Source organism: Arachis duranensis, chromosome 5, assembly GCF_000817695.3.
Source record: "Arachis duranensis cultivar V14167 chromosome 5, aradu.V14167.gnm2.J7QH, whole genome shotgun sequence".
Taxonomy (NCBI): domain Eukaryota; kingdom Viridiplantae; phylum Streptophyta; class Magnoliopsida; order Fabales; family Fabaceae; genus Arachis; species Arachis duranensis.
In genome coordinates, this window is record NC_029776.3 from 8,955,737 (window position 1) to 8,970,579 (window position 14,843).

Genomic DNA, 14,843 nt, shown 5'->3' on the forward strand with positions numbered 1-14,843 from the left:
ACCTACTAACCACCCAAAAAGCTCAAGTACAAAGCCTTTCCAAAGTGTACTTGTAAAGCTATAACTTGTAATCTCAAAGTGTACACAATTGTTTTAGGATATTAAGTGACATTTTGATAAACTATACACGTGATTTTAGTTAAAAGGAGTCTTTGAACAATTATAAAAATATAAAAAAAAACATAAAAAAATAGCTTAATACTTAACAAAAGAAACATTTAATTATATTTTAGCAAAAATAATTAAATATCTATAAAATTTAAAAAAATATGAAATTTTAAAAAAATAGAGACATTTACATTTGCAATTCAAAAAAATTCGAAAAATATATAAAAAAATATTCATTTAATATGAAAAAGAAACATTCTAATACTTAGCAGAAGAAATATCCATATATATTAACTCGTAGAGATTTTGGATTCATCCAAAAATATTTGGCTTTTTTTTGCTAATACCCTTTGGTTCACTTACGAGAAATCATTGCATATTGCATCAACTAACATGTCATCTGCAACACATATTAATGTTTTCAATTAAAAAAAATTAAAAAATTAAAAAAAATTATGAATAATAATCTTAACTTCAACACAGCAGTTGAATTATCTGGTTATGTTTAGGATTCATTCCATAAATAAGACCCTTCATCTATATAGAAACGACCACATGAGATCCAACTATCTAAAGTAACATGGAATCTGAATCCTACTTCTTATTAGTGCTTATTATCATTATATTCTTACTGTTAATGCTCATCATGCATGTTCTTAATTATAACCTCACCAGAAACTGCCACCTGGCCCAAGAAAGTTACCCATCATTGGGAACCTTCACCAGCTTGCAGCAGCAGGTTCACTTCCACACCGTTCTTTCAGAGAACTAGCCAAAAAATATGGACCCATCATGCACCTCAAGCTCGGTGAAAACCCTACGGTGGTTATATCCTCCCCGGAGCTTGCCATGGAGATACTCAAAACCCATGACTCGTGTTTTCTGAAGCGCCCACGTATTCTTGCTGCTGAGAGTTTCAGCTTTGGTTCTTCAGATATTGCTTTCGCTCCGTGCGGTGAAATGTGGAGACAACTGAGAAAGATATGTACGTTGGAGCTTCTAAGTGTTGAAAGGGTTCGGTCTCTCTCTCGTGTCAGAGAAGAAGAGTCAGCGAAATGTTAGTGTTGCAAGTGTGAGGAGTGTTGAAGTTAGTCCCACATCTAATGAATCTCAAAACCATGATTTTTTCGTTGATAAGTGCTTCTGTTTTCAGATCTGCATTTGGAAAGATACCCGAAGACAAGAATGAGATTGACGAGTTTATAAGTCTGATAAGGAAGGCGATAGAAATGGGGAGTGGGTTTTATTTGGGTGATTTGTTTCCTTCCGTCAAGCCTCTGTATTATGTGACTGGGATGAAGTTCAAACTGGGGAGGATGAAGAAGAAGCTTGAGAAGATCTTCGACAACATAATTACGGAGCATCAGCACAAGCAAGTGAACGTTGGTAGTGATAATCCAAAGGAGGAGGAAGATCTTGTTGATGTTCTTTTGAGACTCCACAAAAATAGCAGTACTACTCACCAGTTTCACATAACAACCAACACCATCAAAGCTGTGATTATGGTTAGTTAGTAAAGGTTTAATTATCCTGTAATTTCCTCAAATTTAGAATTAGATCTTAATACTTTTTGTAAATTGACTGGTTTGTTTATTGTCCAGGACATATTTGCTGCCGGAACTGATACTTCAGCATCAACGTTAGAGTGGGCTATGTCTGAAATGGTTAGGAATCCAAGAGTGATGGCGAAGTCACAAGCGGAGGTAAGAGAAGCATTTAGAGGAAAGCAAAGAATCCATGAAAGTGATGTGGATAAACTAAGTTACTTAAAGTCAGTGATGAAAGAAACACTGAGGTTACATCCACCTACACCATTGTTGATCCCTAGAGAATGCACAGAGAGAAACACGATTGGAGGGTATGAAATAGGTGTGGGAACAAGAGTAATGGTGAACGCGTGGGCCATGGGAAGAGACCCAGAGTATTGGCATGATGCAGAGAAGTTTATCCCAGAGAGGTTTGATGGCAATTGTTCTATTTGTTTCAGAGGGACTAGCTTTGAGTATTTACCATTTGGTGCTGGAAGGAGAATATGCCCTGGCATAGCATTTGGTTTAGCCACCATTATGTTCCCTTTGGCTCTCTTACTCTATCACTTCAACTGGGAACTCCCTGGTGCCATCAAACCTGAGGATTTGGACATGACTGAACACTTTGGATTAGCAATGGAAAGGAAAAATGACTTGTGCTTGATTCCTTCTCTTGTTATGTAATAAATAAGAACCAAGTTTATATCCGCGGTCAAGAAATAAAATATTTAGAATAAAGTCATAAACCATCAGTCTTCGGAGATTCTAAATCGATAGTTCTGGTTTTCAATAAAGTTTTAGAATTATTCTTATAGTATACTCAATATTTTTTAAAATATTCAATAAAATATTTTTTGTTGAATATACTCAAATATTTATTATTGAACTTTTTTTTTTTGGTTTTGTATGATATCTCTTAACTAGACAGGTCAAGGATTAATTTATTGTGATATTGAATTTTATTTAAGGGTTTATTGCTGGCTAATGAGATATTGCATGCACAAAACAATATTCAAATTTTTAAATAGACTAATAAACTAACCATTAGACCAATTTAATTTTGGTTGTTATTGAACTTCTTTATTTGTTGGACTTTGATGTGGCCCGGTAGTCAACTCAAGCCTAACAAAATAATAAAAAAAAAGACAGTAAAATGGTTCTAAATTAATCCAATCCTATCACACACACACTCAGTGTCTTGTTCCAGATGCGCGCACACCAGGTGTTTGATTCTTTGCCTCACCCAGTTAATGATCATGCGGTTCAGGATCTTGTTCTTCTGCAAGGTTAACCTCGCCAATAGGTTAACCCTGCAATTGCAACAAGTTCGTTCCTATGCCCGCAATCCCTTTCCCAACAGAGTCTCTCACTACCTCTACCGTGCCAAGCTCATTGACTCCATTCGACTCTCTCTGCGCTCGAACAACCCCAACTCACTCTCCACTCTCCTGAACGATCGTCTTCTTGATTCCTTCGTTATCACTCAGGCCCTGCGTTCTGCTCCTTCCGCCGACTCTGCTATCTCTTTTCTCAATGCCCTTCAGGAAAGTCCCCGTTTTTCGCATACCCAACACACCCTTCATGCTCTTGCTACTGTTCTTGCCAGGTCTGGTCGAACCTCTGAGCTCAACTCCCTAATTGATACTATTCGTGCCAAACAGTTCGGCAATGTTAAGATCAGCTTCATGAATCTCATGAACTGGCATGCTGCTGCTGGGGACCTTGATTCTGTTCTTGCTGTTTGGGATGAGTATAGGCTTGCCAACAACCGTGTCTGCACTGAGTCTTATAACATTGTCATGGCTCTTTCTGCGCAAATGGGGAAGGACTATGAAGTTGTAAGATCATTCTATAGGATGATTGATGAAGGATTGCTTCCTAATTGCAGAAGCTATAGTATAGTAATTGAGCACCTTGTAAAATCTGGAAAAGTATTGGAAGCATTGGAGGTTTTTAAAATGCTGCCTTCAATGAGGATCAAACGCACTTTGAAACAGTACACTGTTCTGATTGACTGTTTCATTGCCTGCAAACGGTTTGATGAAGTGAAAACCTTGCTTGAGGAAATGCAAATTGATGGAATACTGCCAAGTCGAGCAATGTGTTTGTTACTTCAGAAGATGCAGGAGGAAGGATTTCTCAAGGAGAGTGACTTATTGTTCAGGGAAACTCTGCAAGATGAAAGAATAAAGAATGTGATATATTCTGTAGAAAGATGTGTTGATGATGAGGAAGAGGATGAGGATGAAAATGTAAGCCATGCTAGTCAATGTGATCATACTGATGAGGTTCAGTTAAAACCATGGATGGATCCACATGCTTTGGCTAGTGCCTTACAGAATTGGAGTCCTGATGAGGTATCGGCACTTGAGGGTGCAAACTTTGTGTGGACAACCAGGTTGGTCTGCAAGATACTTAGAAGTTTCAAGTCACCAGAAACCGCATGGAATTTCTTCTGTTGGGTTGCTTGTCAACCGGGTTTCACGCATGATATATACACAGTACAAAGAATTATGACCCTTCTAGCACGCCATGGTCGTACTGAATTGGTTGATAGACTCATCTCAAAAATCAGAATGGAGGAAATGAGACTGCCATTCAGCACCATCAGGCTAATCATCGACTTTTATGGGATTTCAAAAAATGCTGATGCTGCTCTAAAGGTTTTCAATGATGTTCGAATACTTTGTGGGCCCATATCAAAATCTAATCTGATGCTTTTGTATTCTTCTCTCTTAAGAACATTAACCAAATGTGGAAGGAATTCCGATGCCCTGGATATACTCGATCAGATGATCTTGAATGATATTTGCCCTGATATGCAAACCTTTTCAGGACTAATGCACTATTTTTCGAACCTTGGGGATATAAAAACAGTGCAGAGACTCTTTGCAATGGTTAGGCAGAGTGGTGTGGAGCCAGATGCTTATCTCTATAAGGTGCTTATCCAAGGTTACTGCAAATCAAAAAGAGCTGCACTAGCATGGAGGCTATTTGAAGATATGAGGAATTCAGGTCTGATGCCTGATTCTGCCACAAAAGAATTGCTAGTGAAAAGCCTCTGGAAAGAAGGGAGACGAAGAGAAGCTGCAGCTATTGAAGAGAGTTGTGAGGAAGTAAATGTGGTACTTCCGCATGCATTGCGTGGTCATGAATGGACTGTCAGCTCTGCTGATCTCTCAAAAGTTTATAATCTTTATTCCGATTGTTTTGCTTCAAATGGTGGCTAGAGTTATAGACGGGGTCTGATATGATAGATTTTTGGTTTCTTCGTTTATCAAACTTCAGCACACACTCTAACAGGTATGAAACATACAGAATCCCTTAACTTGGGATTTGAAGGGAGGAGGTGGTAAGGGATGCAAAATATTGTTTAAAATTTCAGTTTTCAGTAAGTATTTATGTTCTGCAAACTTGTTTTGACCAAAGCATCAGTTAATATTCAAAAGTGAGCCCTTGTTGTACTGGCTAGTGTAGGTTTCTTTGTATGTAATTACTTATTAGTCAAGTGCCTGAAATTAACTTTGCTTAATCATAATTAATGAATGACTAGTTGATATGTGGAGAACCACATTCAAACATGGTTGCTGACTTTTAAATTTGTAGGACATTATTTGTTGCAATTTTTATTGACGTTGATTATCATGTTGCAAGTCTCTTTTGCTTATCTTTCTCTTAACAGTAGTAGCTAGATTACAAAATCTCTTATTCTATTGTTTTCGATTAGATAGATGGAATCACGTATACGAACCGACACCGTGAAGCATGAAAGCCGCACTCAAATATTCAAGAAGGCTATTTCAAAAAATATGAAACCAGGAAAAAATGCTAGTGTAAAATAATGCTTATGAAAAATTGTATGCAGTGTAGGTAGTAATTCTTATAAAATTCGTTTGACCCCAATCCTTTTAGCACGTATAAATCTTGTGGAGACGCTACATTTTAAGGCGTGGTCTAGTGATGGATAGACATGGAATTGGCATCAGAATTTTCTCTTATGATATCTCAAATTGGAGATTCTTTGCAGAAAAGTTAAAAATGACCATCCTGGAATCTTCATTGGCATTTTATTATACTCTGCTGTGCGCATGAATAGCATACTATTGATATATGTAAAGTCAATGTTTTCCTTAACATATAATCTTAGACTTACTTGGAAATTTGATATCACTGCATAAATAATTAGGAATAGATATGGTAAAACAGTATACCAATAACTCTTCTGTTAAACCAAAGGCTATTTTATTGACAAAGAATCCTCCATATCACCAAAAATCCTGAGTGTCTTTGACTTCTGATAATAAAAGTTTCCTTTATGTTCTTTCCCTCCTACTCAACTTCAGAAAAATGGCTTTCTTTCTACCCTCTCTCTCAAGTAGTATTTTTCTTGCATTCATGTTGTTCTCCATCACCAGCATCCCAACTCAATCACAACAGGTTAATGGAACAGACTTTTCATGCCCAGTGGATTCACCTTCATCCTGTGGAACATATGTGACATACATTGCTAAATCTCCAAACTTCTTGAGCCTTTCTAACATATCTGACATATTTGACACCAGCCCTTTATCCATTGCAAGAGCAAGTAACATAAAGAATGAGGGTGACAAGCTGGTTCCAGGCCAAGTCTTACTGATACCTGTCACTTGTGGTTGCACTCAAAACCAATCTTTCGCCAATATTACCTATGAGCTAAGGCAGGGTGATGTGTACGACGTTGTCTCAAAAACAACATATGAGAATCTCACAAATTGGCGTGCTGTCAACGATTCAAACCCAGATTTGAATCCAGTTCTGCTGCCAATAGGTGTGAAAGTATTGTTCCCTTTATTCTGCAGGTGCCCTTCTAAGAAACAGTTACAGAAAGGGATAGAATATATGATCACCTATGTGTGGCAGAACAATGACAATGTTTCCTCTGTAGCAGCCAAGTTTGGTGCATCGCCGGTGGACATATTGTCCGAAAACAACTACGGTGGAAACTTCACAGCTGCAACCTATCTTCCGGTTTTGATTCCTGTGACGAAGTTGCCAGTTCTTACTCAACCCGAGGCTTCACATGGAAGAAAGAGAAGCATTCAAATCCCTGTTATAATTAGTATTAGCCTGGGGTTCACCCTTGTTGTTGCTGTTATAGTAATATCAATGGTTTATGCTTATCTTTATCAGAGAAAGAGGACTTTGAATAGGAGAGACTTATCTGCTGGGACAGCAGATAAGCTACTCTCTGGAGTTTCAGGCTACGTGAGTAAGCCAACCGTGTATGAAGCCAATGAGGTTATCAAAGCCACCATGAATCTCAGCGAACAGTGCAAGCTTGGGGGCACAGTTTACAAGGCCAAAATAGAAGGGCAGGTCTTGGCAGTGAAAAAAGTGAATCAAGTAGTTTCTGAGGAGCTGAATATTCTGCAGAAGGTGAATCATGGAAACCTGGTGAAACTGATGGGTGTATCTTCAGACAGTGATGGAAACCATTTCCTGGTTTATGAGTATGCTGATAACGGGTCCCTTGATGAGTGGCTTTTCTCCAAGTTGTCTTTGAAGGCCTCGCTTACATGGTATCAGAGGATTAACATAGCATTGGATGTTGCCATGGGTCTGCAGTACTTGCATGAGCACACTTATCCAAGAATAGTCCATAGGGACATCACAACAAGTAACATCCTTCTTGACTCCAACTTCAAGGCCAAGATAGGGAACTTCTCCATGGTCAGAACTACTACGAATCCCATGATTTCCAAGATCGATGTCTTTGCTTTCGGGGTTGTTCTCATTGAGTTGCTGACAGGCAAGAAAGCCATGACAACAAAGGCAGATGGCGAGGTAGTAATGCTGTGGAAGGATATTAGGAAGATGTTTGAAGTGGAAGACGAAAAGGAAAAGGAGGAGTGTCTGAGAAGATGGATGGATCCTAAGCTAGAGTGCCTTTACCCTGTGGATTATGCTCTCAGCTTGGTCACGTTGGCCGCGAATTGCACGGCCGATGTATCATTGTCTAGACCAACCATGGCAGAAGTTGTTCTTGGCCTCTCCCTTCTCACTCAACCATCTCAAGCTGCACTAGAGAGATCATTGACTTCTTCTGCGTTGGAAGCAGAGGTTACTCATGTGGCTACTCCCATAGCAGCACGTTAATTGGTGACGAAAGTAATTCAGTTTCTCAGGTTCAAGAGAGTGTTTTCTTCACATGACTATTGCCTATAAGCTTTGTTAATAAGTGTCCCAAGTTTATTGTCGCTTTAAAGTTTCTTTGTTTCATCCCTTATATTCTTTATCTGTTTGTAGTCGAGGAATGACTGCTTATTTCTCTCAAGTTGACATATATGATATATATAACAAAAAGAATATTTTGAATTTCTTTTCTCGTAATCAATAGCTAGCGGCTAGCCACATTAATAACAACTATCTGTGTTTTTTGAACTAGTAATTTTTAGCTTTGATTACATTGTTTGGTTCACATAATTAAACACTATTAGAAAGTTAGAACGATGTAAATTTGTTACTGAATCTCAAGAATCCATTTCAAGTCATTGTAATACAATGCCACATGCTCAAACATTGAACATGTTTAAGACATGTCTTACATTTCCTTGAAGACAGATATATGAAATAAATTCTTATTCAAGCATTTCATCCATCTATATAACATACATGCTTATATCTAAAGAAACCTTGCTAAACACACGCACTGACGAACTAAAAAGTCTATATAGCACATTGATAAATGACATAGAGGCCATTATTAACACATCAAAAGCTTTGGGATGCTGAGATGCTCACTGAGGTTTCCCAATTCAATGAAGAGTTCAATATTCTGGACAGAGATGCAACAATCTCCTGCATCTGTGGTCTATTTTCTGGCTCTTTCTCTACACAATTATGAATCATTCCAATCACAACCGTAGCAAGTTCTGATGGATAATTCCCATGAAGAGAAGCATACATAAACTCCTTCACCCTCTCCTTGCCACTTTCCTCACTAAGAATAATACTCAAAGCATTTGAAAAACCCTTATTGTTATTGTCATCTTCATTCAAGATTTCAGCAACCTCTTTTCCAGTGAGGATTTCTAGCACCAGAACTCCAAATGCATACACATCAATCTTTGTGGATACAACACCATTCTCCAAATACTCAGGAGCCATGTAACCCCTTGTCCCTACAATATGCCTTGTCATTGGAAATTGACCATTCTCTCCTTCCACAGACCTTGCAAGGCTAAAGTTTGCAACCTTTGCCCTTAACTCACTGTCCAAAAGAATGTTGCTACACTTGAGATCCTTGTGAATATATGAAGGAGAAGTGAAGCTGTGAAGATAGTCAAGTCCTGTAGCCACATCCAAAGCAATCTGAATCCTCTGCCTCCAACTTAGAAACTTGCCATCAACGTTGTCCATGTAGATCCATTCACTCAAGGCTCCATTAGCAGCATACTCATAAACAAGATACCTGTGTTGTTGCACCGGAACAGGCACATGCATTAGATTATGATACGATATATAATTGCAGCAATTTTATCCATAAAAAGTATTAAAGTAGTATACTTAAGAGACAAGTTACCATTGGCCTTGGTAGAAGCTGACACCGGAGAGGCGTATAACATTGGAATGGTTGACTTTATTCAGAACTTGAATCTCCTTTGAGATATCTCCTTCTACCTTCTTGATTGCAGCAAGATCACCATTGATAACTCCGCGATAAACCGATCCTTTGATCAAGCAACTTGTGCTAAAGTTATCCGTTGCACGCTCCAGTTCCTCAAAATCATACACCTTAAAAGATTGAGCTATGCTAGCTATGATCTCTGACAATTTTCCAGATTCTTGCTCCATTATCTTCCCTTGTGGTTTCTCAATTGCCTCAAAACTCTTAGAAACTGCAACAACCTCTTGTTTCCTTTTAGTTTTGCGAGTGTGTGTGAAGAAAATGACAGCACAAGTAACAAATATTAAGGCAAAGGCACCAACAACTCCAACAACAACATAAACCCATGTTTTCTTTGAGCTTTTATCTGTTGAACTAGAATCAGAAGAAGAAGGTGGTTGAGATGATGGCGAAGAAGTTCGAAGTTTGAGGGGCTTATCATGAAGAGGGACTAGAATAGTGGTAAAGGGATAGATGAAAGAACTCATAGTAAGGGAATTAGCATCAAGAGTGATCTGAGTAGTGACATTGAACATTTGACTAATGAAAGAAACAGAATCACCCCAATCAACAAGGTAACTCAAGAGGTACCTAACACCTTTGAGAGTTTGATTCTTTGTGGGACAAGCACATCTAAGAGGAACAGCAAGTTGTCTTCCAGGGTATAGGTTAGAAAGGTTAGCATTCTGGTGCATCATAGCTTGACACGTGGTGAGTCCTTGGAAGGTGTTGTTGGCAATTAAGAAGTAGGTTTCAGCATTGTGGTAAACATAGGATGTGTTTGATTGGTAATACTCGGAGGCACAGGAGCAGTTAACGGGAACAATGACAAGCGTGTTTGGTTCGAAGGTGTCGTTTAAAGAAACGGAGTTGATGAGAGCGAGTTGTGAAGGGTCAGAGTTTAACAGAGAAGAGATTGTAGAGACAGAACTGTAGAGTGGTTGGGATCTGAATGTGAGGTAAGCTTGGCAACTGTGGTTTAAACCGTTGCAAGTGTAGCCTCGGATTGATTTTGCGTTACCCCTTCGAGGACATGCTACTGTCCCTAAACCAATGTAAGGTTGCTGTCCCTTTATCAGAGACAAGTTGGTGATGGTGATGATGATGATGAAGAGGAAAAAGAGCCGCATTATTGCAGAGGACTTGAATTGAAGGAAGGACACAAATTGAGGATATAGATAGTTGCAGAGACCGGAGAGGAGAGGATTAAATTGAGTAGTGTCTGGTTACTGTTTTTCTTCTTCAAATATGATGGAGCCACTCATCTCGAAGATTGATACAGATGAAAAAAATAATATACAATAAATAAAAACTCAAGTGCAGTCAATTTCACACGTAAAATTAATAATTAAGAGCTATTAAATAAAAATTTAGTCAAATTATTTGACGGTTCTTAATTATTAATTTTACATAAAGCTAACTATACCTAAATTTTCACCATAATTAATTAATATATATATATATTTAATACTCTTCTTTAAGTAAAATCTTTTTTTAATTTATTTAATTTTTGTATAATTTTTATATTTATTTTATATTATTTTTTTATTTTGAAATTCATTAATAATTGAACTCTAAATTTTTTAGACTTAAAGTTTTAATACTATATTATGAAATTACTCGTTCTAACAACTTAAACAAATAAGAAGAGATAACATAAATGATTATATTTCTAACAAAAAAAATATTTTAATTATTTGATTCGATAATGGTCATAGTTTAAAAGGAACACAACTTCGGAGAAGATACATTTAGTCTAGTGATAGCTTCTTGAGGTTGAATAAGAGGTTAAAATATTCTGCATCTGGTTGAATTTAGGCATTGTTTATGACCAGATATCGTCATTCGGATACATATGTATCTCAAATTCTCAACGCATGCTTGCATTGCAAGTCTTCTCGTTTACTTGACTCTATGCCTTATCACTTTGTAGGATTAAGGATTATTATTCTATTCAAACTAAATAAACACTCTGTTATACACGAAAACTTATGTCTTTTGTGATATAGGTCAAGGTTCAAATAATTTAATCTTAATCATATTTACAATGATGCAACATTGTATATATCATATGAAAAAAAAAATATAAATAACTAATAACATTTTTGAATAATGTGTAAATAATGTGAATTAATAGAGTTAAAAGAATAAATTAATTTTAAATTTAATTAGTAGCATTAAATTAAAATGAATATATTTTTATTTAATTAATAGTTGTTCATGTTATTTAAGATGGTCATTGTTTATCATAGAAAAAAAATGTGTAATTGATTGGCGGTGCAGTAAACAACTAAGTGCTGGAGCTTGATTAGTAACTATAGTTCAATAAATAACTATAGCAATGGACATTAATTATTAATTACTGCACAACTCAAACGAGTGTACCTCATGATACTTCAAACGAATTTTGTTATTGAGACGTCCATATCGAAATTTTATTTCATTAACCAAAGCGGAGGTCACATTTCAGTTACATACTTTTCATCAAACAAATATAATAATATAATCACTTCATTTCATAACTACTCTAGAAAACAATACCAAAAGGAATCCAAGTCAACACGCTACATCGGAATTTGGCTATTTTTTTATGAAAAAAATATTAGTATAGTGCAATAAAATGGATACAGACAAAATTTTTTTATTATTATAGTGTCACTCTAAAATGTAACCTGCGGGCTCATTTTTTAAGAAATGGAGAAGCTCATGGTGTAACACCATGAAATGGAGGCATAGCAAAATATTGTATTGTTATGGGTGAGAGACAAAATATAACTTACGTTTTGTATTTGTTTATTTTTTTTGAATTTTAAAATACACCAATTTTAGGTTTTCTTTTGTTTAATACTAAAGTAAGTTGTGTTTTACTAAATTAGAAAAAAAAAATTTTTTGCAATCTACAAAATACAAGTTGCGTTTTGTTAGTATCAGAAAATTTTTTTTGGAAGCCCCAAAATACAGGTTGCGTTTTGTACACAAAATAATATTTAAATTCACAAGTTTGCCTACAAATATGAAGTCCGGTGATGTTCATCTTCATCTTCACTTTTCTTCTTGTTCTTTCTTGCATAAAGTCCTTAGTGGGGTATTTTTTTGGCAGATAACTGTGTCAAAAAATAGAGTTAGTTAAGGCTGAAGTTATGGAAGGTGTTGCAAACTTGCGAGTATATTATAACGGTGAGGTTATAACAAACACACATGAAGGAGTGACTTTTGTTTGTAAATGTCCGTTGTCATTTGCCATTCCATGTACCATAGGTTTTGTCGAGTTACAAAATGGTCTTTGTAATAACATTCAAAGCCACATTTTAAAAAGGGTGAGCAATCTTTTATACAGAAGTCCTGTGCAAGTATTTGGTGGGTTAATACAGTTTCAAATAATACCCATCATTGACGATGCCAGTATGCAACAGATGTTGTATATTTATCAACAAATCCGATCTCACGTGCCGATGATAGAGCTGTACGTTGAGTTTTTGAATAGCAGTCGGGGATGAGTATGGTCGGCGACGAGATCAATGTTGATGAGCTCGGGGATATAGATTGGGAATAAGATAATAATGACAGTGAAGATGAATTCGAAGCTAACTATAAAGTCGATGACAAAAACGATGACGGAGACTTGGTAGGTAATCCGGCGGTGCAAGATGAAGCAAATGCGATTGTAAGCCAGCACCCGTTTGGTGTTCCGTCCTTTATGTGGACTCTAGATCTCGAAGCCATGTATCCTCCGGAATTTCCTGAGTATGCGAATACAGGTATGTCATCATTATTAACTGAAGTTTTCTATAGTGCTTATTTTATTTGCCTTGTCTGACTGATGGCGGTGCGCATGTCGTAGGTGAAGGCAACGTTGCGGCGGAAGATGGCGAGTTTAGTGTCGGAATAGAATTTGGTTCGAGAGAGTCGGTGATATCTGCAATCAAAAGCTACACCATCTCTAGAGGAGTTGATTACACTGTGTATGAGTCTGAGCCGCAGACATTCTATGCGAAATGCAAGGGGTATGGTGCAGGATGCGACTGGCTTATCCAAGCTAGCTTGATTCGAAAAAAAGCTTGTTGGGAGATCAGGATATACAATGGCAAGCACACGTGCACCATGGGAACAATTTCACAAGATCATGCCAAGTTGGACCCAGACACAATTGCAGATGCCATTAGGCCGTTGGTCGAAGCAGACCCCTCGATAAAGGTGAAGTCTGTTATCGCAGAAGTTCAAGGCAAGTTCAACTATACTGTGAGTTACCGCAAGGCTTGGTTGGCAAAGCAGAAAGATGTCGCAAAAATTTTCAGTGATTGGGAAGTTTCTTAGCAGACGCTGCCAGTATCGTTGAAAGCAATGACAGTGAAGATGTCAATGTCTCGTGTTCAAATTAAAACGCTCCCTGTTTACCGTGAGAGTGAGGAGGTTCAAGGTATAAGAGTTCTGCACCGCGTTTTTCGGAGCTTCTATCCGTGTATTGTAGCATTCAAACACTATAAGCCACTGGTGCAGGTTGATGGCACGCACCTGTACGGAAAATATAAAGGAGCACTTCTGGTAGCGGTTGCACAAGATGGAAATAAAAACATTGTGCCTATTGCATTTACGATTGTCGAGGACGAGACAGCAGACGCATGGGAGTTTTTCCTAACCAATTTGCGGAGATATGTTGTTGCCATTGATGGTGTGAGTATTATTTCTGACCGCCATACCTCCATCGACGCTGCAATAGCTTGTAGTAACGGTGTATGGTCACCACCAAGAGCGTGGCACATGTATTGCATCAGGCACATCGGGTCCAACTTCTTAAGGAGGTTCAAGGCTCCATATTTGCATAAACTTGTGGTGAATACAGGTATCTCCAACTGTATGCTGAAATCCGGTGGAAATCACGAAGTAGCAGTAGAAACTTCGAGTTCAATGAAGTCGTCGACTTATCCGGAAACACAACTGTTCCGAGCACGCAGAAAATATGCGCCCGGACGTACCACTCAAGAGACTCCTGATTATCACACGGCTCGGTGTCTCTACACTGCCGGACCCAAGCAATATTGACCTTCCCCAATACGTGATCTTGCAGACCGGGCTCTCGACCAAAACACGCAATGCAATTCTTCACCAAGAACTGGTGACTGCTGTCTGTTCTACCCGTAACGGGCTCTCCATTAATCGGGAGACCAAGAATATAGCTGACATCTTCCAGCGTCACCGTCACTTCACCAATTGAAAGATTAAATGTGTGAGTCTTCGGCCTCCAGCGTTCCACTAAAGCACTCAATAGTGCAGAATGACCTCTCATTTCGCCTACTCGCGAAACGTGTTGAAACCTAGTCGATGCCAATGTCGCTGCAGCTACCTCGTGAAAGGTATCTGGCGGATCCAATTTTCTTGGCAACAAATTTCTGGTAGCCTGCAAATAAAAAAATGATAATTATTAAATTCTACATCATTTCAGTTAATAATTTATTAAAAAAATTAGCAATAATAAATTATTAAAAAATTATAAGTATTTATTTATTATTTATTACTAGAAAATAATGATAACTGTTACTCAGTATTTAATAATAATAATAATA

At 37.6% G+C, this 14,843-nt stretch overlaps 4 protein-coding genes and 1 pseudogene across 4 annotated transcripts; 4 read left to right on the top strand and 1 right to left on the bottom strand.

The window, feature by feature from the left end:
- Window positions 1-688: 688 nt before the first annotated feature.
- LOC107487839 (cytochrome P450 71D8-like) lies at window positions 689-2,383 on the top strand (annotated as a pseudogene).
- A 444-nt stretch (window positions 2,384-2,827) lies between these two features.
- Window positions 2,828-5,218, top strand: LOC107487894 (pentatricopeptide repeat-containing protein At5g66631). The gene has a single exon (XM_016108588.3). It carries the CDS (start codon window positions 2,888-2,890, stop codon window positions 4,865-4,867), a length of 1,980 nt encoding a protein of 659 aa, XP_015964074.1. The 5' UTR covers window positions 2,828-2,887; the 3' UTR covers window positions 4,868-5,218.
- A 694-nt stretch (window positions 5,219-5,912) lies between these two features.
- LOC107487838 (serine/threonine receptor-like kinase NFP) lies at window positions 5,913-7,920 on the top strand. The gene has a single exon (XM_016108531.3). It carries the CDS (start codon window positions 5,985-5,987, stop codon window positions 7,770-7,772), a length of 1,788 nt encoding a protein of 595 aa, XP_015964017.1. The 5' UTR covers window positions 5,913-5,984; the 3' UTR covers window positions 7,773-7,920.
- Window positions 7,921-8,236: 316 nt separating this feature from the next.
- On the bottom strand, window positions 8,237-10,515 carry LOC107487893 (lysM domain receptor-like kinase 4). The gene is made up of 2 exons (XM_016108587.3): window positions 9,199-10,515; window positions 8,237-9,087 (listed from the first exon to the last, which is right to left on the bottom strand). The coding sequence occupies exons 1-2, from the start codon at window positions 10,410-10,412 to the stop codon at window positions 8,388-8,390; spliced, it is 1,914 nt and encodes a 637-aa protein (XP_015964073.1). The 5' UTR covers window positions 10,413-10,515; the 3' UTR covers window positions 8,237-8,387.
- A 1,907-nt stretch (window positions 10,516-12,422) lies between these two features.
- On the top strand, window positions 12,423-13,596 carry LOC127747570 (uncharacterized). The gene is made up of 3 exons (XM_052261610.1): window positions 12,423-12,745; window positions 12,850-13,040; window positions 13,124-13,596. The coding sequence occupies exons 1-3, from the start codon at window positions 12,423-12,425 to the stop codon at window positions 13,594-13,596; spliced, it is 987 nt and encodes a 328-aa protein (XP_052117570.1).
- Window positions 13,597-14,843: the final 1,247 nt, after the last annotated feature.